This window comes from Lipophrys pholis (assembly GCF_963383615.2).
Source record: "Lipophrys pholis genome assembly, chromosome: 20".
Lineage (NCBI taxonomy): Eukaryota > Metazoa > Chordata > Actinopteri > Blenniiformes > Blenniidae > Lipophrys > Lipophrys pholis.
This window is the reverse complement of record NC_137648.1, coordinates 11804418-11831506: the sequence shown is the minus strand read 5'-3', so window position 1 is coordinate 11831506 and position 27089 is coordinate 11804418. Positions and strand designations below refer to the sequence as shown.

At 44.2% G+C, this 27089-nt stretch overlaps 1 protein-coding gene across 1 annotated transcript; it reads left to right on the top strand.

The window, feature by feature from the left end:
* On the top strand, positions 1-25488 carry dlgap1b (discs, large homolog-associated protein 1b). Its single transcript, XM_080489307.1, has 7 exons — positions 1-184; positions 17499-17884; positions 17961-18040; positions 21570-21985; positions 23102-23193; positions 23857-24009; positions 24524-25488. The coding sequence occupies exons 1-7, from the start codon at positions 121-123 to the stop codon at positions 24737-24739; spliced, it is 1407 nt and encodes a 468-aa protein (XP_080345433.1). The 5' UTR covers positions 1-120; the 3' UTR covers positions 24740-25488.
* The last annotated feature ends 1601 nt before the right edge of the window (positions 25489-27089 follow it).

Below are 27089 nucleotides of genomic sequence, written 5' to 3'. Positions count from 1 at the left end.
GGAGAATCCAGGCGCGTCCACATCCTGACATAAGATCCAACATCGTCAGAGAGAAAGAGGAAAAGAGGCAGAGAGGACTCCTCCTGTCACTCGGCTCTGTGTGGCGGACACACCGCGGCCATGTCGTTACTTCATTGTCTGTACAGCGCGCTGCTCGGCGCGTGCGACTACTGGATCCGCTTCTGTGAGTAAACGCCGCAGTTGGGTTTGTGCGTTGTTTGTGAGCGTGCCATGATCAGGGACGGTGAAGTGCGTTCAAGGCAGGCAGCGGCCGGAAGTCAGGCCACCGCGCCCTTTCAGAATAAAAAACGAGAAGGCGGCGGAGCGCGCTTACACGTGAGCTTGATTAATAAACCTCAGCCAGAGACGATTGAAAGTCGATTAAATTGCCCGTGGATGAAGTTTTGTCTGTGATATTTAAGCAGCGAGTTTGTATCGCCTCAGTGATTTTTTTTTATTGTGAAAGTACAAAACGAAAGTAGTATTTTTATTGTGATTGGCTTCACAAACCCAGCCCATGCTTTCTGCTTATTCATGCTTCACATGAAAACACACCCAGTTTCTGGAAATCACAAGAGAAGGAATACATCATCAGATACTCTCTAGAACCAAGACATACATTTATTTTTGTGATATTTAGAATAGAATAGATATATATTTTTATTAATCCCAGATGGAATTTTTTTACTGTTGCTCCACACATAATATAATGAAAAGTTAAAATATCAAAAGAGACAGAATTAAAAATCAAACTTAATATTAAATATTAATATGCAAAAGCCTCACTTGGGACTAATATAAGCATGGGAAGAAATGAATTGGCAGGAAATCACAATAAACACAATTACAAAGTGGAGTTATAGAGTCTGGTGTGATCAGGAGGGGAGGTTCTTCTGTGGTACTCTGTAGAGCATTTTGGTGGTAGTCTGTTACTGAAGAAGCTCCTGCTGTTGATCCTGACATCATGGAGGAGACATTGTTCAGGATGGACCTCAGTTTGGACCAGATACCACCTGAACAGAGTCCATCTCCACCCCCACCACACCACCGGCCTTTCTGATGAGTTTGTTGAGCCTGTTGGTGTCGGCCATCCTCAGCCTGCTTCCCCAGCATGCAACAGCTTAGAGGATGGCGCTCGTCACCACAGACTCGTTCAACACCTTCAGCATAGTGCGGCAGATCTTGAAGCACTTCAGACATCCTCAGCAACAACTCTAACCTATTTTCAAACCATCTGCATCTGTAGTTTCCCCCCTAAACTTCATACCATGTGGGCAATTCACCATGTCAAGTTAGCGACATGCTATTTCTCTATTAGCTTCTCAGTCATGCGAGACAGGAAATGTTGATTGCTTTCCAGCTCTCATTTTATTTTTGGTCTATCTCTGATGCTTGTGGTGGGAGGGTGGGGGTGACGGGTGTAGCCTGCATCACACAGAGGAGCACCTGGCACCGCATCAAAACACCCTCCTCTGTGGGATCAAGTTATTTGGGTCAGACCATTTGCCCCTGTGGGATCACAGTTCATGCAGGTTCACCTCAGGCTTTTGTACGTGCTGAAGTGAGGCAGAGCAGAAAGACGATGAGCCCCCACGGGGCCTGGAGAGAGGGATCACTGGCGCCACTAACCGGTCCAAGGCATGCCAGGGGAGATGGAGGGCCACTGCCACCCTGCTGTTTGACAGACGGGCGGTCTGTGGCCCTGTGCTTCTATCCAGCCATCTGTGTTTGAGTGAGTCATGCCCATGCTTGCCAGCCATGCCACCTCCCTGCTTACCTACCATCCATCAGCTTTCTATTTTGGGATGAGAATCAGAGACCTTTCCGAGTACAACATGCCCTGAGCGCACACAGACACACACATGCACAGTACACACATGTCTCTGGTGATTCAACGAGGCCATAGTCATGTGGGATTATGTTTCTATCATGTACATGAAAGAGGCCACCCCGTGTGGGTAATAAAGTCTCAGCTGTTTACAAATGTATCCAGAGGGGCCTTAGCCACCTGGACATGTAATCATTAATATTATTAATAAAAACACTGACACTGTTGCACCAAGCTTCTTTAGAGATTTTTATAATTCAGGCATTTCAATTTTGTTTTCACGATGTAATATTATGTTTCCCAGCATAATCCCATCTCTCAATTTGAATCACATATGATTCACATTGTGGATAGTTAGTATTCTTCAGTTTCATTCACAAATTGTTCCAACTCAATTATAGTACGGTAGCTTGAAATTCATCCTTGAAAAAACTTCATCTGGGAAGTAGTTACATAAGTTTGTTATTTGAAGTACCTTCTGTTCAGTGATATGTGTTTGATGTTTTCAGGGATCACTGTTCCCACTTGCAGAATTACTGTGCAAAAGTTACAAAACGACATTAAACTTAAAGAAGTAATTCTTTTTTCTATTCACCTTTATTTACCTTACTGCTCCTCTAATTAACAAATTAACCAAATCTAGGATTATTTTTTAAATTACATGTAATACATAAGATATTAATTTATATTAGTATATTTATATCAGTAAACTGTGCAGTGTTGTTTTTTTTCTTTTCTTTTTTGAAGCCATTTTTTCCTGACACTGGCTGCCCGACAACCACACAGAGCCATAATTTAATGAAGTACCTTGCTAAGTGAATTTACCATTTGGATGTGATTATAGCAGGCCTCTCAGTAATGTGCTGGTTAGCAGTCTTGCCTTATAGCATGAAGGCTGTGAATGTAAGTGTGTGTGGTAATGTGTTTCTTTGTGTTTGTCCATTCAGGGGTGTACCCTGTCTTCACCTTCAGCAGGGATCAGCTCCAGTGCCCTGTGACCTAAGTTAGATAACGTCTTAGAAATGATGCATGGGTGTTATTCTATTTTATCACTGTTATTGAGAAAGACAGCAGCTGTCAAACAGCTGCCTGTACATCTAGCCAGGTATGATTATTGTTTAATGCTGTCACATAACCACCCTCCATGTAGGGCTATGATCATAATCCAGGTTGCACGGGCCTGCCTAAGATTGATGCTTAGTGTTCGGACACAATGAAGCATATCAGCAATTTTACTTTAGCTTTAGATCCATCCATCCATTTGAGCCAATTCAGGGTTGTAAGGTCTTGCAGTTGGTCCCAGCTAACTATAGTTGAAGGCAGAGTACACCCTGAACAGGTCAAACACAAAAAGATGGATCACCACACCCACATTCACACCTAAGACCAAATAGGGTCATCAATAAAACCTCAAATATATAGTTTTTGGACTCTAAGAGGAAGTAGAAGTACCTGCATGCACAAGGGGTTGCACACTTAAGTTTCTGTGCAAACCCATTATTTCTGTCATTAGAAACAAATCTACTTTTGAAATGTTCTTTCACACAAACGTGATACTTTTCTAAACGCTGAAACTTGTTTGAAATTTATGTTGAAGTTTCTGACTCTCAAATGACTTAGGAGCGATTCAGTGTAGTGGAGTGTACTTTTCAAGTACCCAGTTACCTCAGTGTGACAGAGGCACTCGTATCAATCATTCTCCTCTGGGTTTGTCTCAGTTGGGTTCAGTGAGGTTTCATTGGAGCACCCTAATAGCTGCCAAGCACAATCCCAAGTGTCCCTCCTCCTCAGCCTGTCTCCATACTGTACTCTGCTCCGTTATCCAGTCATGTTATCCCCCCACCACTCACTTTCAAAAGCCTCTGCTCCAGAGTTTCTTTTAAGTGGCAATTATCATGTTCAAGCAGAATTTGCAAAACACTTGCCAAGGGAAGGTGAGACGCATTTGCCACAATCATTTAGTGTCCCTGTGGATGAGCATTAAGATGATCAAAGATTAGTTGCAATAATTTCTATTCTCCCATCAGGTTACGTTTTTACCTTGATTTCATGGCACCCAGGTTTGAATTCCAGTTGTCTCCTGCATAAAAAACATTTGTCAAGTTTATACAAGGTACAATGACCTACTGTGTGACCCCTTAAAAAAAAAAAAAGGGAACAGCCAAATAGACTACAACTAGAACTTATATCCATTAGTTGTTTTGAATGTGAATTGAAGACAGTTTTACAAAAAAATAAAAGTAATCGAGTCAACTATATTATTTTCTCAGAAGAATCACAACAATAAAAACACTAATTACACTCAAAGAGCAATTATGACTGCGCTGCATCAAGGCCAATGTCATTATCCTTCTCACATATTTATCCAGTATATTTTAACATTGAAATAACACTTGGTCACTACACTGTATGGTTGTGGTTAGGGATCTCATCTCATCCATTTTCTGTGTTCTGTTTTTCTCCAGTATGAATGTGAGTGAGTGTGATTGTGTGTGTTTTAGACTGGGTACGTCTCAAGGCTGTACTCTGCCTTCGCTCACAGTCAGCTGGGATCAGCAAATCCAAGTTTGACACAGTGAAAAAAGATAGAAAGAGGGGCAACGTTAATGCCGGACTGCTTGTAATCCACACGAAAAGCCGAATAAAGACCGAAGAACAAAGATAAAGAGGTCAGGTGGAAATGCGGTCGTAATTAAACCGACTATGTGCTAAGCTCGGGAGCTCTGCGGCGCTCTGCAGAGGAGTAAGCCCTACAACTCACCAAGTTCTCTGCAAAACAATATTGTTTTCTCTCTCTGAGCGTTAGATGGTTTTTCCTCAGTAAGGTAAATCAGTTTTTATCTGGCATCATCAAAGATGTCATTATGTGAGGAAAAAAAGATTTTTATGTTGCATTTATTATTCCTCTTCCCAAAAAAAGACAATTATGTGCTATGTTAATTCTTTGAATCCGCTTCAATACTCTCTAACACAGATTGAACTGTTATTAAGGCTCCAACATAGTTTCTATTGGTTTGTTATCTATTGTTGTACAGATTTAACTACCGCCTTTGTTTAAAAAAAATAAAATGCACCAAAGAAAAGATGTAATGAATATTGTTAAATGTTTTTGGAGGAATCTGGGAATAAACTAGAGTACCGGGTGAAAAAAGACACACAAGTACTCAAACTCCACAGAGAAACGCCCCTCAGTCCAACCTAAACTCCAATCGGTGATCTTCTTGCTATGTGAAGTCCAAAAATGGAAATCACATTTATTTCTAAAACTGTGACATGAAAATATAGAAAATCATAACATATGTTTATTCACAGTGTATCATATGTTAGTATATTTTGCTCTCCTGTTAACACCAGTCAACAAGATACAGTTTTCCAGAAAATTGTCAGATCAGTTGACTTTATTTATGAATAGAGAGTATCACATGATAAATGCAATTTATGTCCCAGGGCTGTTGAATAGAAAACAAAGCAGAAAGCAACGATAACTACTTTTATAATTGAGATCACTGCACTTGAACACTTTTTTGAAAGTTTTTGGCTTTCCATCAACTAAAGAACATCCAAATTGATTCAACACCTGCTAAAGCTACATCCCTTCACTGCCACCAGGTTTACCTGCAGCTTACACTTAAATGACAAAATGTTTATTCACAATGACATGAGACTGATTCAAATCTAGAACGGTCTGAATGGATTGAGCAGCTGTCATGTTTTTACACTTTATTGAAAGAGTTTGGCAGGAAAGACTTTTGACAAAGATATTTATAAAAGTTGACATTTGATAAGTTCATTTTTTATGTCCAGACTTATCTGGCTAAATACTTGTTGCTAATTTAAAATCTGCTGGTTGTCCTATGGCTGTCTGCCCTCTAGTGGATAAGACTTGCAAAAACTACTTGTGATAGAATCAGACTGCAAGTACATGGTGTGTATCATATATTACATTATTTATTTATTTTTAGAATGGAACTATGATTCAGTATTATTGACAACCCCAATGTGTACCATTATGAAGGATATTTTCTGAACCTAATGCTGGAGCTGGAAATTTGCTGATGTCTCATTTTGGAATGATTTTGCCAAATCATTTACAGTTTAGTTCTCAGTTTTTCAGTGTCTCATTGTCTCCATTAGAGGGAGCTGCATTCCTGTTTTTAAAGTCTGTCCTCATGGAGTGCAGTGGATCCTGCTAACAAGTTGTAGCCCCAGATTAGTGTGTGTGTGTGTGTGTGTGTGTGTGTGTGTGTGTGTGTGTGTGTGTGTGTGTGTGTGTGTGTGTGTGTGTGTGTGTGTGTGTGTGTGTGTGTGTGTGTGTGTGTGTGTGTGTGTGTGTGTGTGTGTGTGTGTGTGTGTGTGTGTGTGTGTGTGTGTGTGTGTGTGTGTGTGTGTGTGTGTGTGTGTGTGTGTGTGTGTTACCCCTGAGTCATGACTGATATTCAGGTTTGCTTGATGTAAACGTGCCTCCCAGACACAGAGATCAAACATCGTTCGGCTGAAGCTGTTGTGCTGGAATGCACCTTCCAGCTCTATCAATCTCTCTTTCAATGTCTGTTCCTCAGTTCTACACACCACACACACACACACACACACACACACACACACACACACACACACACACACACACACACACACACACACACACACACACACACACACACACACACACACACACACACACACACACTGTAGTGTTCTCCACTTCCTGCCCCACCGTTAATTACAGGGCCTGATAAAGCCCTGTCTTAGCAGCGTATGCCTCTGCATGTGAACTACACCTGTGTGTCAGAGGATCAAAGCCACCATCCTCTAAGGTGGAATTATTATTCAAAGAGGGATGTGAATTAAACACTACTCTGGTGTCATCTGTCTCTTTAAATCTCACTGCTGCTCTTTCTCTCTTACACACACCTGCATAATGCTGTCATTCCGCAGGCTTTGATGCTGCGAGTAGGTGTGTTTGACAGGAAGCGAGGGCTGGGTCAAGGCATGTGGTGACATACTCGCACATGCAGAGCACACATGTGGGATAAAAAGGAGAAAGATGCCGTTCTAAGTTGCGGTTGGCAGCTTTGGGTCGGCGGGGCTTTCGAGCATGAGGGTGTGTGTGTGTCTGTGTCTGTGTTTCTATGACGGTGTCAATGTGTCTGCGTGTGGCTTCTCCTTTTTGCAGCTGTGGGATCAAGCCTCAACTGGGTGCTCAATGTGGGTAAACTGTGATTTGGCTATCTCTCTTCCTGGAGGAGATAAATCCTAGCCATGCTGGTGTGTCAGCCACTCAGTAATTACTTCATCCTGTCACGACTGTCTGAGAATGCAAGCCAGTGGGAACATGCACTGTCGCTCTTTCATTGACACAAGGGAAAAAACACTCAGCATCTCTTTTATGCAGCGCGCCGTCAGCTTAAGAGTGTTAGTCAGATAAAACAGATCCAGAGGAATTGAATTTAGTTCAAAAAGTTTTAAATCTGTGGGGGCTTTCCACGTTGTTGCAGCTGCATTTAAAATGGTCATTGATGTGATTCTCCCTGTTACCTTCCCTCTCAATAGGATGGTCTCCTTATTTGACATGCAAGTGGAAATTGAGTTTAAAGTAAGTTGTGGTCTGGAAGAAAAGGAAAGTCTTGACTTGCAATATGAAATCGTTCACTAGATGTCATCATAGCCTCATCTGGTTAAAAGCATGTTTCCACTGAAATTTCTGCAATCTGGTTCAACTTGGAAGTGTTGACTATGACCCAAATAATGTGCAACATGAGGCTCTGATGTAATACGATCGTAAGCAGCTTGTGCAGATGAGGAGCACCTGTAGGCACTTGCTGAATATTTCTGCATGGGATTGCTATAACTTTGTATCAATCATGTGTAATTATTGTGTATTTCCATGACCCGCATCACCGGTAATTTCCTGTCCATACATGTTCAAAAGTAGGATCAGTCAGTCAGTCGGTAGGCTAAATCTGCAGGACTTAAACCTTTGTTTGTGGCTCCTAGGTGTTTATGTTTACTTACGACTTAATTGGTCCCAGCTTGTTAGGGCTTGGAATGCTTTGATTATGGCCATTCAGGGAGGAAGAGTGGCGTTTGGATATCTTTTGACACAGGAAGCGTAAGCAGGACAATGTCATTCATTCCTTTCCTCCAGCTTTCTGCTTGAAAAAAGCCAGGACGGGGAAAATGAGAGAGAGGGGTAAAGGGAGGAGCTGACGGGGCTACAACAAACACAAAGAATGGCTGCGGCAGTGAACCCCTGCTGTCGCCACTCTGCAGAAAGAACACACACTGCGGTTTCCCATTAAGATGCCGGAATCAATGGTTTACTTTCCAGATTACTTTCTCAAATATCGTGAGGCAAGCAGGCCATTTGGTGCATCGGGTCAGGTAGACGGGGGCTATTCTGTCAGGTAGGGGCTATCCCACTCCTCCCACTTCTGCTCTTCCTGTCTGTGTTTTGGCATCAGAGAGAGCAAAGGAAAAGCAAAGCCCTGAAAGGATTTCCTCAATGTTGATTGTGGATGATCCTCGTGGCTCCTCCATGCTAAAGCTGGGCAGGGCAGGGCCTGTAAAGTTTAAAGCCCCAGGGGAATATTAATAAAAAATTTAAAAAAGCATAAAAGGGGGTGGGATATATAGTTAAATCTCTCCCAGAGAATATGGACTTTTTTTTCATAGGAAAGAAGGAACATGTTTCCTTTTCTTTGTTGTCTTGCTATTTGTTATTTATTTTTTTACTCTTCTTGACAGCTAAATTGTGTGCTAGAGAGTTCATGTTGCTTTCCCTGCTCTGAAGGGGAGAGAACACGCTGAAGTAACTCTGAGGAATGGTGCAGCATGGCTGTAAGTGGGTGGTTTGGGCCGTGCAGTGTGGGAGGCCAGGCCCCAGCGCAAATTAAAGACTTCTCTGTGAAAGTCCCAGACTCAGCTACAGTAATGTGTGTGTGTGTCAAAGTGACTGAGCCTGTGTGCAAGCGGCTGATGGGGAAGAGACCCAGCCCTCCCTCTTTTTTTTTTTTTTTTTTTTTTAACCAGTCATTAAAAATAAGCCACAGCTCACCCGTGGTACAAACTGAGAGACAGCAAGAGGGAGAGAAAGAATGCATCTCATCTTTCTCCTCCTTTTCTTAAAGCTTTGCTGCTTCACTAACCAAGTAAAACAGAGGGAGGAGGAGAAGGAGGAGGGGAGAGGCTGTGTTCGAGGGGACTGATTCCACTCAGAGATTTTTAAAGCACATACTCAGCCCCTCCCCCATGTAAAGAGTACCAGGAGGGTTTTTTTTTTTTTTTTCTGTCCAGGAGGAGAGAGAGAGAAAGAGATGAATGGAGAAAGGAATGCATGAGACAAACGAGAGCTCTCGGCAGGAGAGTGGGAATGTGGGAAAGACCATTGTTCCTCCCCTACAAACTTCTGCAGGGAGTGGACGTAAACACAGAGGCAGGGAGGAAAGACGCGTGTGAAAACTCACACCTGAGAGACAGATACAGCTCTGGAACATCCTCAAGGATATTTCCCCATGCTCTTTGCTGTGCTTGTTGCTTCCAACAGACAGACACACACACACACACTCATGCAGCCAGTGCCTATAGCTGCCATCTCGTCTTTCCCTCTGCCTCCTCCACCCCTCTGACAGGATGTATAGGGTCAAAGGGTCAGGCCTGAAAACCACAAAAGACAGTATGCGCCAGCGTAGCCTGGTTCTTGTTCCAAATCCCCCCTTAGCCTTCCTTGTACCTCCTGCCTTTCTGTCTCCCTCTTTTCTCTCTCATTTCCCTCCCGCTCTCTCTTAACTTTCCATCTCCCTCCCTCTCTCTCCATCAGTCCTCCCCCGCCTGTTTCGTTCCTCCTCTCATATAGGAGACACAGAAGGCCTGACGTTTGGTTTTGGGCCCAGATGGCTTTAGTGTGCCTCTGGCAGCGGATTAGGCCGCCAGTGTCTCCTTTCCCCTCCATGTGCAAGCGGTCAGGACAAAGAACGTCAAACAGGGGCAAAAAGGGGAAGGAATGCAAAGAAAAAAAAAAAACCCAGGACTGTGAAACAACACCCGACACTGATGTTTCACGGCATTCCTGGAAGAGTAAACTCGAGCACTTGTAAAATCTGCCGGCTGGCTTTCCTGTTACTTTCTGTGCTTAGTCATTTTATGAATCAAGTTTGACTCTTTTTTTTTCCCTTTTGGAGTACATCTTTCGAGAGCTTGTATCATGCAAACTTAGCTCTTTTTTTTTGTTTTGTTTTTTTGTCAGGAGAAAGGAGAAGTGAACTTTTGGCCACATTCCGTGGCATTTATATGTAAATAGAAGCTGAAGCAAGGAGCAGCGATTCTTCATGTAATGACATGACATCGGCATTGTGTTTCAGCCGTCTGGTGTGTGTGTGTGTGTGTGTGTGTGTGTGTGTGTGTGTGTGTGTGTGTGTGTGTGTGTGTGTGTGTGTGTGTGTGTGTGTGTGTGTGTGTGTGTGTGTGTGTGTGCGTGCGTGCGTGCGTGCGTGCGTGCGTGCGTGCGTGCGTGCGTGCGTGCGCGCGCGCGGCAGCTCCTTGTGTTTTGTTGTCTCTGCATTTGCTATTTTGCCCCAGTGTCCATTATTCCTCTGGTTTGTGGTTATGTTTTCCTGTACTTGGCTGTAATACCACATGCTTTTTAGTGGACAGTCTCATTTCATCAGGCAGCTGTGTTTAGCACTCAGAGACAGTGTGGTGGCAACATTGGCGTGTGGGTATTTTTAGTTTACCAGACACTTGTCTAAGTGGCCTGTGTTATCCATTTAGTAGCACAAAATGGCAGCATCGACCAACACTATCTTCTTTTTTTTGGGGGGGTCTGACAATGCTCTATCACAAAGTTTTGACTTTCTGATTCTCCTTCTCAGCTTCAGGATCTTGTTTTTCGATATGCCAGACTTGTTACTGTAACCCATGCTGTCATTGGCGGCACATCGGATGTGTCATTTCACTCAGTGAGCCAGTCTGCTCTCAAAGTATCAGTCAGCCGGTGAGCAATGCAGTGGGAAATGAGCGCAGTGAAAGCATGCGTGAGATCTGTGAGCGTGTTAGTTTTAGTGTTCGGGCTAAAGCTCAGGTTTATGCCCCACAAAGCAGCTGGAATGTACAGGAACTGAAGGAAACGGCACTGCAAACTAACCCTATCATCTTTTCTCTCTTCCCTTTCTCACTTCACCTTCTATTTTTCTTTCTTTATATCTCTCCCACTTGTCTCTCCTCATGTTGAGTAACTGCACTCTCTCTCTCTCTCTCTCTTTCAGCCCCCTGCAGGCAGGTCTTTTGGACAGAAAACAAAAGGCTGATGTGTCTGTTCATGTGGTGGTGAAGTAGTCAGGTGAAACTCTTGCCAAGGAGGAGTGGAGAACAATGAAAACGGCCTGGAGCTGTCACCGGGCTGGTCTAATGAGAAACCCCCTTGATGTGAGGAAAGTCTTCAGGAGATTAGCCAGATGCTTCAGTGCTGTACGGAGAGCGACATTTAGAGCAAATGCTGAAATGTTATACCTGACAGTGCAGCAAATGTAGAGTCTCGCTGGCTTTTATCATGCTGATGCTGCCTGGTTGTAGTTATTACTCGTTTTGAGATTTAACGTTGATGTCAAACAATCCCTGGCACGTTTCAGGATAGATGAAGCCTCCACTAATTCCGAGCTTCAAAACACCATACCTCTCGCACGGGTTGTCTCGAACACAAACACACCAATGTTATCACCAACAGTGTGGTGGCCTTTTTTAAGAACAAACTCTCAATTTTCATTTTCCCACCCCATTGGTTTTTACCTCACAGTGTCTGTGTCTGCCTGTCACTGATTGACAGGGCGATGAGAGCGTCAAGCCATAAAGGAGGAATGCAGGTAACCAGGCTCGCTGTTTGAACTTGGAACACAGGAAAGTGGGTTAAGTGAAGTGAATCTATTGCCTAACAGGGAGCAGCTGCCTGCCAGATTTAGCAGTGGCTGACAGTTGTAAACACACTCTTATCTAGTGGTGCAGGAGACACAAGCCTGTAAGAGCCCACTGTTGACACTGTGGCGGTACACTGCACACAGCTCTGTTGAGAGTGTCATTGGTCTGAAGACACTGCAGGGATTTTTAACAAATGCTCGGCGCTGATACGCAGTGCTTGTGTTTATCTTGCTAAGAAAAATCCATTTGAATGTAGCATTTAGTGCAGGATGTTTACAACTCTTGTCCCATTTGCACTGAAAACTCCCTCCCCAACGTGCACTCACACATGCTAAATATACCCCTTTAAAAGGCACTCAGCCTGCCACCTTCCCCTTCTGTTCACACATACCCATAGGCGCACACAGTGAGCTATTGTGTCTGAGTTCAGGCATCTGGAGAGCAGAAACCCTCTCTGCTGACCTCTGACCTGTGGTGGCTCAAAGTCGCAGACTGACATGAAGGTCTCGGAGAGTTTTTCAGGTGACTCACAGAGGGTCAACAGAGGTCTTTCAAAAGACCTTCGTATGTTGTTTACAGAATTAGTGGTGTTTCTGAAGTATCAGCTGAGTAAAGAGCCCCTGAAATAAACAGCCATTTCGCTAGTTTTTAATTTAGCGTCTTTACTCATATTATGGACTTATTTCGTAATCTGTGATTATAAATGTCAAAGATATTTTGGCATTTTCTTTTTTTTGTTTTTCTTTCTGTCAAACAGTGGCCAGTGTGTGATGACTCATCCTGCATCCAATAGACATACATAGGCAGCTGAGCATCAATGAATCGGCTCAAACTGGCAGGAGTTTCCATCAAATTTGGACCCCATTTTTAGCAGAAATAGAGAAATATATGAAAACTTCTTCCACAGACATGGCCTTTAAGTGTGAGATGTGATAAGAAGCGAAATTGCAGCTCTGTGTGCATTTCAGCTTTCTAAATGCACTGACTGCTTCAGCACTTCACTTAAATAGGCCGAGCAGGGGCAGTGTTGAGTCGAGCTTTGGATTTGTTTGTGCTGCATTGTGGTTCACAACAACAGTGTAATGTCACCAGGAATTAACCTTTTAGGTTATTGTCATCCTGTGACGCTGTCCCGGAAGGACCGAGACAAGCCTTTTTTGACTCAGATCCAAGACAAACTGGTTTGTAGAGTTCAGCACTCAGCGGCACAAAGGTAACGCTTCAGGGCTAGAAACATCGGATATTCATTTACATCACAGGGGGCACTCGGCGTGTCTCTCCCTGCTAATGCTCTACCGTTTATTTGATTTTGAGGGTGAGCTATCTGTGACACGTCATTCCTGCTGACTTTTCTTGTTGGCTGGTGTTTGGGTGAGTGTCAGTGCAGATGCAGTGTACCATGTCAAGCTAAACAAATGGCCAACAGAAGCCCTCCTCCACTTGCTGCTGGTCGAACGCCAGGCCTGCCAGCAAACTTCATGTTGCTACGTGTCACCATGGTGACACTATCACAAAGGACCCCAGCTGGCTCTGTGTGCGTGTGTTTGTGTGCGTGTGTGTGTGTGTGTGACAAGAGTAAGACAGGGATGGACAAATGGACAGAGACCAGACGGAGCGGGCAGTAAACTCTCTGATTCACCCCCATACCACCTCCTCATCCTCAGTTTTTCTTTCACCTCCTCTTCTCTGTTAACTATTCTTTCCCCTCTGGCAGACCCTCATCCCAAACACAGTGCAGCTGGGCTCAGCTGTCAATGTTCCCCCATACCGACCGCCCCCTATCCTGGCCTTTGTATTTCTTTGGATGGTGGTGGATTTGCCCTTGGCCCCCGCATGGGGGAGCCCGTTCCTGTTAGCCAGCCTCTTCAACTGAACCGTCTGCTCTTTGAAGTGGCCTATCGCACAGATATACAGATTGAAGATTACAAGGCAGCTGCCTGCCTTCAATCTGTCCGGTAACATGAAGACCGTGATTAAATAAAGGAAACAGCACACACCTCTGCAGACACACAAATGGGACACGGCGATCGGGAGAGTCAGAAAAGAGGTGGCTTGCAAGTCTGTTTTTGTTCTGAAGGCTCGAGGAATGAATGGAGACGTTGCTTTGTCTCAGGAGAGGGAAGAGGGCTTTCTTTGATATTATCAAGCCCATGGGTGGGGAGAATGCGCTGCCAAGAAGAACTGCTATTCACACCAACTTGTCGGCAGGGGACTTTTGAAGCATTTGTCAAAAGAAGGATTTGGCATAGAGCCACGAGAGTTTTGTCATTCACAAACTTGTCTCTTTTCTAGATGACAATGCTCGCAGCAGGTTTCTGCGAAGCGAGAGAAATGAGATTTTAGCACCCAATTTCCATTTAGTCAGGTAGTTATTTCACTTTTTTCCACATTAGAGTGTATGAATGTGTTTTTCTGACGGTGAGCAAAGCTGCATTAACTTGATATTATTCGGTGAGAACCTTTTCTCAGCGTGTATCCGTGATAGAGGGAAGGTTTTCACATTCCTTCTTAAGGGTTTGATGGAGTCCTGCGTCACATTCCTGCTTCACTCTGTCCTTGACTGTCTGTGTGTGTGGGAGGTCCAGGGCAGTGTAGCTGTCTAATGCTTTCATGGCTGCGAGAGGATCAAGCTTTGCTCTCATCATTTCTGTGGAAACTTGGCCTCTGCCTTATCAGGATAGTTGTTTTGGTCAAATGTGTTTTGCGTCCTTGGTTTTGGAGCAATACCCTTGATATTAGTATGAGTATCTCTAACTAGAAGTCTCTAGTTCCATCCATTAATTTTGCTGAATGTTTAATGACATGTCTCCTAACACTCAATAACAAGTCACTCGCTCAGGCCGCTTTATAGTTGACACCAGCTCCTGATGGATCGAGAGCATATCTCTGGCAGGAAGTCTGTGGTCTCCCTTGATGTGGAGAGGTTGAAATGCTAGGCTGGGTTGTGTCAATGTTATTTGTGTGTCTCCGCAGGCCTGTGTGCGTGGGCATGTCCCAACTCTTGAGTATGTTTACTTAACCTGTCATGGCATTGGAAACCCCTGTCATTCTCTGGTGTGTCTGTCTCTCACAGTGACAACTAGGTGGGACACTCTGCTGCTTCTCCTGTTTCACACAGTGTTTTATTGAGCGGATGAAAACCCTCTTTAACCCCTCTGTGGACCTGAGATGAGCACACATGCATATACAGTCATCCAACATGCACAAACACACACACACATGCAGAGACACACACACTTGTGACTTTTAGATGACTTCAGGGGATAGACGCTCTGAAAGGGGCTGACATTCTATCCTTTGAACCTCCACGGATGATAGGGGCAGGACCTCACCCTCCCTCTCTCTCTCCCTCCCGTGCTCTCCCGCCCTGTGAGTGCATGTTGTGTTCACTGTGCATTTTTTGTTCTCTTGTGAGTTTGTTCTCTGTGACCTTTCCAAAGATTAGCCCTGGATGTCGCTCATATTCCCCTGACAACTCTGTGAAGTCGAGACAGTGGTATATATTGTGACGGGCTCGGATGATTTTTCCTGCGATGGCTCTTGGCAGTAACTCCTGCACACACAGTGTCTCTCTCAAAAAATACAAATGTCTCTTAGCTGTATAAGGAAATATAGTAAGTCCTGCTTTTTTGGGGGGAGGGGGGGTCATTAAGGCACACAGATTCGTAACGATGATCTCATCTGATGCCGCTCTCATCCCAACTGAATTCTTTCCAGCTTGTCAAAACCCGAATAAAAATCTTGTCTGGGATCATCCAATCACAGTTCATGATGCAGATGGGGAGGGAGGGGTGGACGACAGTGATTACTCTGGCAAAAGGATGAAGTCAGCCCTCTGTTCACTTACAGTGCGTTATGGCCTCTGGAGCTGTCAGAGTGGCATCGTATTTGCTTTGCATCTTGCCATCTCAGTTTTAATTTTAGACATCGTTGCATGGGTTGGGTGTGGTTGGCAAAAGTTGTCGGCCGCACACATAGCTCCGATCTCACCTCGGTAGGATGTTTGTCTTTTGCAGGGATTAAAGAAATCCAGGAAACCCTCTGTCCTAGTTTTGCTGCAGAGCACGGTGAGAACGACCTAGTTTTGATGATAGCACCCGTACAGGAAGGAGATTCCAAACCATAATGAAGTTAAGAGGTGGCTGTTTTTAGCTCTCTGCAGTGAGGCTCTGAGTTTTTTTTGTCTGCTGGCATGTTTCTATAGACAAGCTTCTGACTCAGTATATGTGAGAGGCTCCATTGTCTGTGCAGAACCTGTAGCTGTAACATGAGAAGGAGTCTGTGCTGACAGGGAGGACGAGTGTTACTGAGCAGAGGAATAATCGCTTCTTTTTCGATGCATTTCCTTGAATTTGAAACAAAGCATTTCTTGTGCAATAGGCTTTCCAGAAGACAAACACAATTTCATTGAGCTTCTGTGCTTGATTATGTGTGCAAACAACAGCAAGGCACATAATCAGGCATAGTTATATTTGGCACTGTCAAATTGGTCTGAATGTGTACAGTCAGTGCGTAGAAGGCTTAACCATCTAGATCAGTGGGTCAAGTAGCTGACCTCTAATCCTATTACTAGATGCGGCTCTGATTTGTCAAAGTTAGCACTAATCTACTGTCCATTTTTACTCCAATACAAGGGCCTAAGGAGTCGGAACACTTTCATTCCCTCTCAAGCAGAGAATTTATGTAGTTCCATCTGTTCCCTTTTACAAGTGTTGATCCAGCAAGTCAACTTGCTCCGTAGATGCCCTTCCCGCTGCATCCTGGATTCAAGCTTACTTTTCCCACACTCAAAGTCAAGACTTAATCCAATGCATCACCAGAGGGACATACAGTAGTTCAAATCCAGAATTGTGATGGATTTTTGTAAGCAACAATTTTACCTAGTTTTAGCCGCTGATGGATAGAATTGCAGAAGCTGAGTTATTCTGATTTTAGGATATACAGCAGTTTTACATATCATGCGACAAGTTGAACTTAAGGCAGGAGGCAGAACTAACACAGTGGGGTGTGACAGATATGTTTCCTCGTGTGACTGCAAAGAAGCCGATATCAGCTGTTGTCAACAATTGTCCATTGTAATCTAGAATATTTCCATGATGCAGATTGCACAGGCATTTAGAATGGAAAACATTGTAATCACCACATCTCAGTGAAATGAATACGAGAAAAATAATTAGAAAACAATTTCTACAGTGTTTTGGGGTCAATCAGAGCAGATAGCAGCACAATTAAAACCGGCTCCATATGTATGTCTACAGGGGAAGTATTCAAGGAGCAAAAGTCACCTGCATTTTTGGAAGTGCTCAGAGTCGGAGGAAGGGTCAGCCAGCGACGGAGACAGCCTCTCTGTCCAGAAATACGCTGCAGGTTGTGTTTCAAAAAATATGGCTAAAATGTTTAGATAGTATCCATAAATCAAATGTTTCAACATTCACTTTAATAACAAGTGCTCACGGACCAAAATTCTGAAAACGGCAATGAAAACTTCAGCGTGCAAACTACAATGTGACAAAACATAATGTCCTAAGTCCACTTGCATGAATGCATTGTAAATATTCTTTGAGACGGGGAAGAAGAGGGTTTCTGGATGAACAGGATGATCTAAACTTGCTTTTGGTATGCTGAAGTGGGCATTTTTTTGCAAATCCCACTCCATATATTTTTGAATTTTCAGGGCCAAGGCCAAACAGTGGAAAGATTTTTTGTTTGTTTGTTCATTTAATGCTTCTATTGTGTAATGATCTCTTTTTCTGTCTCCTCTCTTCAGTGTCATCATGCATCACAACGTACAAAAAGACACCTCCCCCAGTCCCACCACGTACCACGCCATCCAAACCATTTATATCCATCACGGCCCAAAGCAGCACAGAGTCTGCTCAGGATGCGTACATGGACGGGGGCTCCGGCGCCCGAACTGGCATCAGCTCCCAGCCAGGCCTGTCCAACTCCACAGAGAGCATCGACAGCATGAAGGCCCTGACGGCGGCCATAGAGGCAGCTAACGCTCAGGTGCACGGCCCGGCCAGTCAGCACGTCACCAACAGCACCATCACCATTACTGCCACCGCCACCACCTCTGCAGTTGCACACGTGTCTGCCGACAGCAAGGCTCAGAGGGAAGCACTACGCAAGTGCCTCTCCATAGGGATCCAGGTTTGTGGACGAACCCAGGCGAAGTTGAGAAGTAAAACTCCGGCAAGCAGTTTGACAGTTTCTTCACTCCTTTCAGGTGGACCCAGAGGAAGAAGGGCCGACAGAGGAGCAGTCTAAATTCCAGTCGATAGGAATTCAGGTGGAGGATGAGCGATGGTGAGTAGCAACAAAGACAGAAAGAGGTCATGGTTGTAAAAAGGAAACTGGATAAGTCTGAGATGAGCGATGAGGGAGAGATAACAGAAGCAGGACTTATGCAGACAGAGAGAAGGTTGTAATGTGCACCACAAGCTTTGCCCCCACCCCACCCTCCTACGCTGACTTCCCCTCAGCAGCTGTCCCCAGTTCAGGGGAGGCTGGCGTCAGAGCCCCCTCAGCCAGGGGCCCCAAGTGACAGCTGGGCCAGAGGATGTGGTGCAGGGAGCTGAGAAGGTGGAGGGGGTGAGTTGACAGCCATCTGTTGCTCCAGTCATTGTGATTCAAGCCACTTTGAGGCTGCATGTTTGTTGTATGTGTGGGAGGGAGGGAAGGGGGGAGAGAAGAGGAGCGTTTTATTGGGTTTGTTTAGTCCGGAGAGGCGCTGCTGTGCTGTCAGCTCTGGTCTCTCATTCTGTAACATGTGCCCAGTTTGAAGGGAAGTGGACTGGTGTGCACACCGTTTCATTAGCTCACATCTCACCAAGTTTATCGAGGCCTCCGTTGGGACACGCAGGCATTTATGACTTCTTTGTCTGCCTTACATTCACCCAGTCAATATTGTGACTTTCTATCTGGTCAATGAAGTTATGAAGTATACCAAATGGTCTTGGTTGTTGCACTGTAGTCAAGGTACGCCTCGGGAAGTCAGAGACACGGCAGTTTAATTCGGAGGTCACACCAGGGTCAGAGTCCAGCAAAACACAAACTTGCATGGTGTCAGAGAATGTGAGAGGATTTATGAGCGAGGAGGTCTCAGCTGATTGACCAAGCTTTGAGGTCCATGATTTGCCAAGCCAAATATTAACTCATCCAAATGCCTTGTGGTTGTCTAAGGCCTGAATGTTACATAGGACTGCAGCCTGAGCATTTCATCTGGTTAATGTTTGCAGTGGCAGGACTGTGTTTTGGTTGGTGCATCTTGGCATCAGTTAGCACCTGTGTGTGTGTGTGTGTGTGTGTGTGTGTGTGTGTGTGTGTGTGTGTGTGTGTGTGTGTGTGTGTGTGTGTGTGTGTGTGTGTGTGTGTGTGTGTGTGTGTGTGTGTGTGTGTGTGTGTGTGTGTGTGTGTGTGTGTGTGTGTGTGTGTGTGTGTGTGTGTGTGTGTGTGTGTGTGAGCGCACACGCACACACCTGGGAGGTCTGGGCATGCTGCCCCCTACGTTAGATTCCCAGACAGCGAGAGTACCGAACTCCTATAGTCTTGCTCCAGTGCTCAGGTTTGTGTGGGTGTGTATGTGTGGGTGTTTTTATTCAGCCATTGTAGGCCTTAACCTCATGTTGATGTTTGAACTAGGATTAACTCAGTGAGTGTAAAGAACTGTACGAGAAATGAACACAAATCATCACAAACTTATCTTTTACAAGTTTGTTGTTGTCTTCCATGATGCTTGTATCCTATCACAAGCATACAGATAAATTGAAAAATAAACACATTTATCCAAATGTGTTGAACTTTGATGGATTTTCTGATATGCTCTGCTTTAATGACCTTAGTGTTGTTTTGGACTTGTTGTTAACCAGATGGCTTTGCAGTCGTTGGAGGAATGGAACATAACACATAGTCTGATAGTGACAAAACCACATGCACAAGCATCTTGAAAAGTCAGCTGCAGCGGCAGCTAAACATGCTGGTGTTTAATGTTTTTGTTCCAACTGGTTTGTCATTCCTGTGATAAAAACTTAACTAATATCCAACATGCACAGATTGAAACAAAGGTATTAGTTGCGTATGTGAAATACATATGTTTGTCAATGGTATATTGGATGAATTCTCATGTAGAATTAAATGTTTGCCATATGGATTGGTGTTTGTGTTGTCTTTTACCCTGATTTGAAAATCAATCGCAATAATGATGATGACTGTCTGTCATGTGTGAGGATGACCAGTAACTTTACAATGTTGTATAAGTCCGTAAATGGCTGTTCAGGTCCTGACTAGCGCAGTGAGTTGGAATTTAGATATTGTCCTCAGCTGAAGGACATTTAATGTCATAGGGTTCTACTTCTCTACATCTACAATTGGAGTTTATCATCAAGCTTGTGACAAGAGCTGTCCATCATATGAATGTAGGGACATGGATTTCTGTGTATTTTACCTTCTCTATACAGCATTTATGTTTACAGTCCCTCTGTTCACTTTTCTCTTTAAATGCCCTAATTATTCCGGTTCTTTTGCATCCTGTTTATTGATTTGACTGTGTTTCTATCTGTCTGTCTGGCCTGTGTTTGGCCTTGCATGCCTCTGCCCCTGCAGGAAGTTGTTAGCAGCCTGATAGAAAGCAGGCTGGGGTCATTAGAAGTGAACACCTGCTCGGAGGAGTTACTCTTTAACTGCTTTTCACACACATACACGTAGACACATGCGCACACACACCAGGCTGCTGGTATGTACACATAAAGCTCATACACACTCTGTTTGATGTGTCCCACGCCACTCCCCTGTTCTTGCTCTCTTTTTCGTGTTCGCCGAAGAGGGGAGATAAATGAGAAAAGAAGGGGAAGCAAAGATGAATGGGTGGCATTCTGGAGGAGTGGGAGTCCAGAGATGTGCTGAGGCAGACGTGACAGAGCTGTGATCATTTGTGTGTGTCGTGCTGCAGGCAGGTCAAACAGAGGTTCACACATGAGAGGAGAGTGAGGGCATGGGCTGCTAAAGTTGTAAGTTGTTGAAATAAATGGGATTTATTGACTGCAGAAGCAGTGGAAATGTAACCGTGCTTTCCTCTAGCAGTAGGATAAGGCATGTTTGGGATACAGACATTTCTACTGCGGCACTTTTATTTGATTCATAGCTTTGAAGCTCTGGTCCATGTCAACGCTTGTATTACTCATAAGCAGCTTCATCACATAATTTTGTACTTGTTAATAAATTATGCGCTCAGAGGTTTGTACTACTTTTAGCTCTAATCTGGCGGTGATTAGATGGCTGGCTTGCCCACTCACTGTGCACTTTTCTTTCTGGTCCCACCTCTTGTTGCCCCTCTGGAATAACATTTATAACTGGGGTGGTGAGCTGCTCCATAGAACGTAGCCAACTGTGTGCTTGTATGTATGTGTTGACTTGAATTGGGATGTATGTGTGTGCGAGCGTGCATCTCCTGCTGCACATTGTGTGGAAGGATTTGGCAAAGACTGCACAAAGACTCTGAGCCAAATACCACACGGCACGCCCAGCTGCGGAGGAGAAGGGTCCCAGGTGTGTGTGTGTGTGAGCCCTTGTGTTGTTGCTGATTGTGTATGAGCGTCAGCCTAAGCTTGTGGTGTGACAGACAACTGCACACTCTGCTGCTTCTGAATGAACCAGGTGACAAAGCATTCACACACAAAAAGACGTTCCTCACTACCGTCAATATCATGATGAGATTGCTGTGATCATAATTTCAATTCTTCACGCTGGAAGCACCTATGAACACTAAAAAGTTATTATGACATCAGAACTTTTTTCAATATTTGATCTTATCATGAGCATGTTTTGCTTCCTCTCCTAGTTACCGCAGGATGACACGCTCCAATAGTGTGACCACCGCGGTGCAGGCTGACCTCGACAACCCCTCGGATGCCCCCGAGCTGCCGCCGCGTCACTGTGCCACCATGCCTCGCCAGCACTCTCGCGATGCCACAACTTCTACTGTTAGCATCCAGGGCTCCGGAAACCACTACCATGCCTGTGCGGGAGACGACTACGGGGAGGTGGGATTCGACCCCTCCATCCTGCCTCCACCTGACCCTTGGATGGACAGCGCACCCGAACCTTTGGTGGAGGACCTGGAGGCCGTCGGTCGACTGGTGTGCCCCCGCGATGGGCGCTGGTTCCTCAAGCTGCTGCAGGCCGAGACGGAGCGTATGGAGGGCTGGTGTCGACAGATGGAGCAGGATGAGATGGAGAACGAGCTGCCTGATGAGAGTGAGTCGGATGATTAGGTTTAAATGTTATGAGATTTCAGTCTCATTTTCATCCTTTTGTCTCGTCCTGTGCTCTCCTAAACTCAAGAGTGTGCTGGTATTCATGGTATTGGACTACAATAGCTGCTTGTTTCTTTCTCGGACCCTCTGGCCTCCACAGACATACCTTGCATACTTATCAATAGGCTGCTGCTGGCCCCGGCCACACATGTGTCCTCTAGACACAGTCTATAATGATCCCGCACACAAACTGAGCTCACTCGGTGCTTTTTCGAGGCGACTATTTGATCTTGATATAATACACACTCACACAGAGCAGCCCTGTCAGCATGCGCAGGTCTAAATGTGTTTTACACACACATACACACTTACATAGACATGCCAGACTGAGCAAACACGCCTCAGGCAGTCTGCACTGTATTTATACCTGTCCTCACTGCGCAGCTCAACTCGTGTCCTACTGAAAATGTCATTGCGTATGCAGCTAGTGTTATGCTGTTATGGTAACAAGAGGACCAGGAAGGCTTTCTCAAGGTTACATTTCATCCCAGGCTACCATGTGCAGACATACAATGATTTTGAAGATTTTGTATGTGCATTGCAGATATGTTACTCCCTTTATCAGGTCCTTACCACATTAACTTCAGGTGGAGTAATACATGCATGTAGTTGTTCTCCTTCAGGATTCATGAAATAATAGAACTTCCTCGTTGAATATTGTTTTGCATTCCATCTATTTTCTGTTGCACTCAAGACTACAAAAAAACATTAAATATCATGATAAGTTTGGAGAACCATACACTTAAGTGAGGAAAAAAAATAAAACATTTGCATGTGCTGGAAAGTGTCATTTTAAAAACAAAACAAAAAAACAGCTCATTTGAATAATTATTTCATGCCCCTTTAATGATTTCTGTTCTTGAAAGGCATATCTAAAAGAGGAGTCTGGCACATCCTCTTTTTTTTTGTTGTTGCATCACTAATGCACCTCCTCTGTTAGTGGTGCAACATGCCTGCAGTATGCGGCTCTGTGAGTAATTGCTCTGTGAATTGTGTGTGTGTGTGCGTGCGTGTGTGCGTGCGTGTGCATGCCATGTGCGTCTGTGTCTTTCTGCAGTCCTGGGGAAGATCCGCAGTGCAGTGGGGAGTGCCCAGCTGCTGATGTCCCAGAAGTTCCAGCAGTTCCGGGAGCTGTGTGAGGAGAATCTGGTATGTGTCACCTCATCCTCTGCATGCTCTGCGAGCCCTCCCCCCACACTGACATCATCCTGCACAAATCATCCTGACAGGCCGGGCGAGCAGTCGCTTACTATGCATCCAGTACAGACATCACATCGCTGCTGTCTTTCACATTTGAAAAAACTAGAACCAACAGTTTGAATGCAGGTTATTGGATTTAGAGTTTGTTTTTCTTCACTAATAATGTGTAGTTCTTTAATTTGTCCAATTTTGTTTTAAGCCTTTGGTTACGTGTATAAATGTTACATAACAACACCATCATTAGCCATTCAGAATCAGGAAAATTTGTCTTTTAAATATGTATATTTGTTCTTTATACAGTGTAAATTTAAATATTTCTTTTCTTTTCGAGCACTGAATGAAGGTAAATCATGCAATTCAAAACAAAGCATTATAAAGAAGTCAAAGGCATATTTTGGATATGAGCCGAGCGAGCCCACATATCACAGCGTAGTGCCAGTACAATGTAAGAAATGTTGGTATCTTTCCAATTCCATTTAACTCAAAGCCAATATTTTGATGTGTGCAGCAGCTGCCATAGCGCGTCAGACACAAACAGCGTCTTTACAAAAAAAAAGAAGTGTGATGAGCCCATAAACTATGCTTTTGTCTGTGTGTGTGTTTGTGTACTAGAATCCAAACGCACACCCGCGGCCCATCTCTCAGGACCTGGCAGGTTTCTGGGACATGCTTCAGCTGTCCATCGAGAACATTAGCCTGAAGTTTGATGAACTCCACCAACTCAAAGCCAACAACTGGAAACCTCTGACTCCCCCGGAAATTCAGGTGCAAACGACAAATATGAAACACACTATTTAGGGATTGAACAATCTAAACTCAGTATTGTATTGGAATGCTTCACTAACCTGCATGTTATCAGCTGTCATTTCTGTGTCCGTTAAGTGTAAACAATTGAACTTAGCATGCAGATATGTGTAGCACATTGTCCTGTTGCCTGCCTGTCGTCACCACTTGTATTCTTGTTTTGTTCTGTCTTGTTGACAGTGAGCTGCTTTTGAGAAGCTTCTCAACCTGCCATGCACCTTTGGGGCCTGTCCACCTCCAATGGTCTTTTTACCTCACGCTATGGCCACCATCATGCTGTCTTATCCCACACAAATGGCTGGCACTGTGAACCATAACCTCATTGAGAATTGCATGCTCTGACATTACGCCAACAACAGCTTTGCTGCTCTCGCTAACACCCGGCTGCAGTCGTGCCGCTCTCCGTTGTGTTTAGGCTGCAGCTTGCCCTGAGGACTCTCGTATATTTTTAAGACTATTTGTTATTCCTGTCCAGGAGAGAAGGATGCCCCCTCCTGTGCCAAAGAAGCCCCTGAAGGGCCACCCTCCCCTGGCAAGGGACCGCTCGCTGGAGAGCTCTGAGCGCCAACGTCTGGAGGCTCGCAAACGCCTGCTAGCTGCCAAACGTGCCGCGTCAGTCCGGCAGAGCTCCGCTACCGAGAGCGCAGACAGTATCGAGATTTATATCCCAGAGGCTCAGACCAGACTATGAAACACACACACACACACACACACACACACACACACACACACACACACACACACACACACACACACACACACACACACACACACACACACACACACACACACACACACACACACACACTTACCTTCAATCATGCCTAATACACCAGGGGTGTATTTAGGGTGCTAACGTAACATAAACACGTGTTTTTCCTGACTACACAGATCACTGTGGGGATAGTCGTCACGGAAGCTATTCGAACAATAAATGTACATGAACAATATTTATTTATTTAATTATCTATAACCCCCTCCACACACCCTTTTTTTCTTTCCCAGCTTTGATGTAGCACTCCCCTCTTTTCCTTGTACCTCCACTTGCCCCATGCTCCCAAAGAAGTATCTCACGAAACCCCATATTATAAGTGACCTGACACTATAATGAAAGCCTGGTGTAGCACACAAGTGATGCTTCACATTTAAGTGATTCAGGAGTGAGGAGCACAGAAACACAAGGACGGCGCATGCGCGGTCTAATGCGTGCACAAACAAACACACGTATAGATATCAGTGATGCATTGGCTCTGGTCTAATATATCAGGTCAGATGATGAAACAAGACCCATGGACTCGTTTTTTTTTTTTTTTAAAGTTGATTTTAATGTCAATTAGAGTAAATCAAGATCAATTAAATCAATATTTGTTTCTAAAACTACTATAACTATACATTTGTATGTTTTGTATACAGAGATTAAAACATGAGAAGGTATTGGTTAAAAAAAAAAAAAAAAAGACCAAAACAAGGCTTATATAGTGTCGGCTTGTGACACAATTCGCCCTCTGTCTGAAAACAGGTCTTTCCAGTGGCAAGAGGCCGACCTCTGAAGGAAAGGTCGAGAGGTTAGCTGGTGCTCCAGGTGAGACGGGGGGCGACTGTTGAAGCCGAGGAAGACATTCGGCCTTTGCAAAGAGTGCAATTACCTGAAAGGATCACTGTTCTAAAATGCCACTAACCTAATCTGCGTGTATGTTTGACAGAAAGTGTGTTAGCGCGTGTGTGAGTGTGTGTTTTGAGTGAGATGTTTGTTCTAAAAGTGCTTCCTATTTTTCAAGGTCTACGCAGTCCTGGTGGTAAATTCAGATTAAGGTAGCAGTATCGGCAAACTGTAAACAACCCACCCATCTGGTTTTAAACTGAGCAAAACATGTTTGTATAAAGGACAGACACATAATGACCCGACACGCATGCGGAAACACAGCAACTGATAGTTTTGTCTTTTTTCAACAGGTTTATTTCTATTTCTAAGCTTTTTTGTTTTCTACATTGCGTTCCTGCAGTGTAACAGACTCAGCTGAAGAAACAGATACCTGGTACAGTACTGGTGTTTGTTCTATATTTTATGATGATATTTTTATTCCAGAAGGTTTTATTGACAGTATTGGGACTACAGGACTGAAAAGGGACTATTTCTCCTCACTGTGTGCACTATCTCTGCCTCCAAACGAAGCAATTGTTTGAAAGTCATACAGAAAAAACCAGATTTCTAATATTTTGTATTCATGTTTAATTTATTGATTAGAAGAACAATGACTGTTTATTGACATTGTGATTATTATTATTATTATTATTATTATGATGCACTGACTTACAAGGCCCTTATACTGTGTTTGTATTTTATTTATGTTGGTTCTTTGGCATGATAGGCACCTTTTTGTCTTTTCCGTTTCAGTGATCAGCCTTAATTTCTAATATGATAGTTGAGCACAACAGCAGTCTCAGGGGAAGAAGTGTGTGTGTGTGTGTGTGTGTGTGTGTGTGTGTGTGTGTGTGTGTGTGTGTGTGTGTGTGTGTGTGTGTGTGTGTGTGTGTGTGTGTGTGTGTGTGTGTGTGTGTGTGTGTGTGTGTGTGTGTGTGTGTGTGTGTGTGTGTGTGTGTGTGTGTGTGTGTGTGTGTGTGGGAAAGAGTGAGAGTGTTTGTGATGGACTTCATGTGACCCGTGGCTTTGTCTGTTCTTGTATATAGTCCTCGCCATCAGGATAGGCCATGATCTGAAACAAATAAAATATGTCCATGCCATCTTCTTAGTGGTGTTCCAGACGAATATTTCAGCCCTTATTTATATTAACGTGACAAGGTATTTCTGTCAGCTGCTTGAATGTGGGGACAATCCTGAGTCGGTTCACGGTCAAATTGTTTTAATTACAGCCTAGCAGGACGTTGGTGTGTAGTTTGATTCTCTTTACTGATCTAAAACAAACAACAACAAAAAAATAATCAAGGTTTTGTGCCATTGGATATTCCTGCTTTTTGGTCCATATTGAACAGCTACCTGAAGTTTTATTGATGGGAAATGTTTGTGAAGGAACTCAATTGGT

Bases quoted from the DNA above. Each gene is read 5' to 3' on its own strand.
- dlgap1b (XM_080489307.1), top strand. From the start codon at position 121: ATGTCGTTACTTCATTGTCTGTACAGCGCGCTGCTCGGCGCGTGCGAC. The intron at 185-17,498 runs GTGAGTAAACGC...TCCTCTCTTCAG, and splicing joins CGACTACTGGATCCGCTTCT to TGTCATCATGCATCACAACG. The intron at 24,010-24,523 runs GTGCAAACGACA...ATTCCTGTCCAG, and splicing joins TGACTCCCCCGGAAATTCAG to GAGAGAAGGATGCCCCCTCC.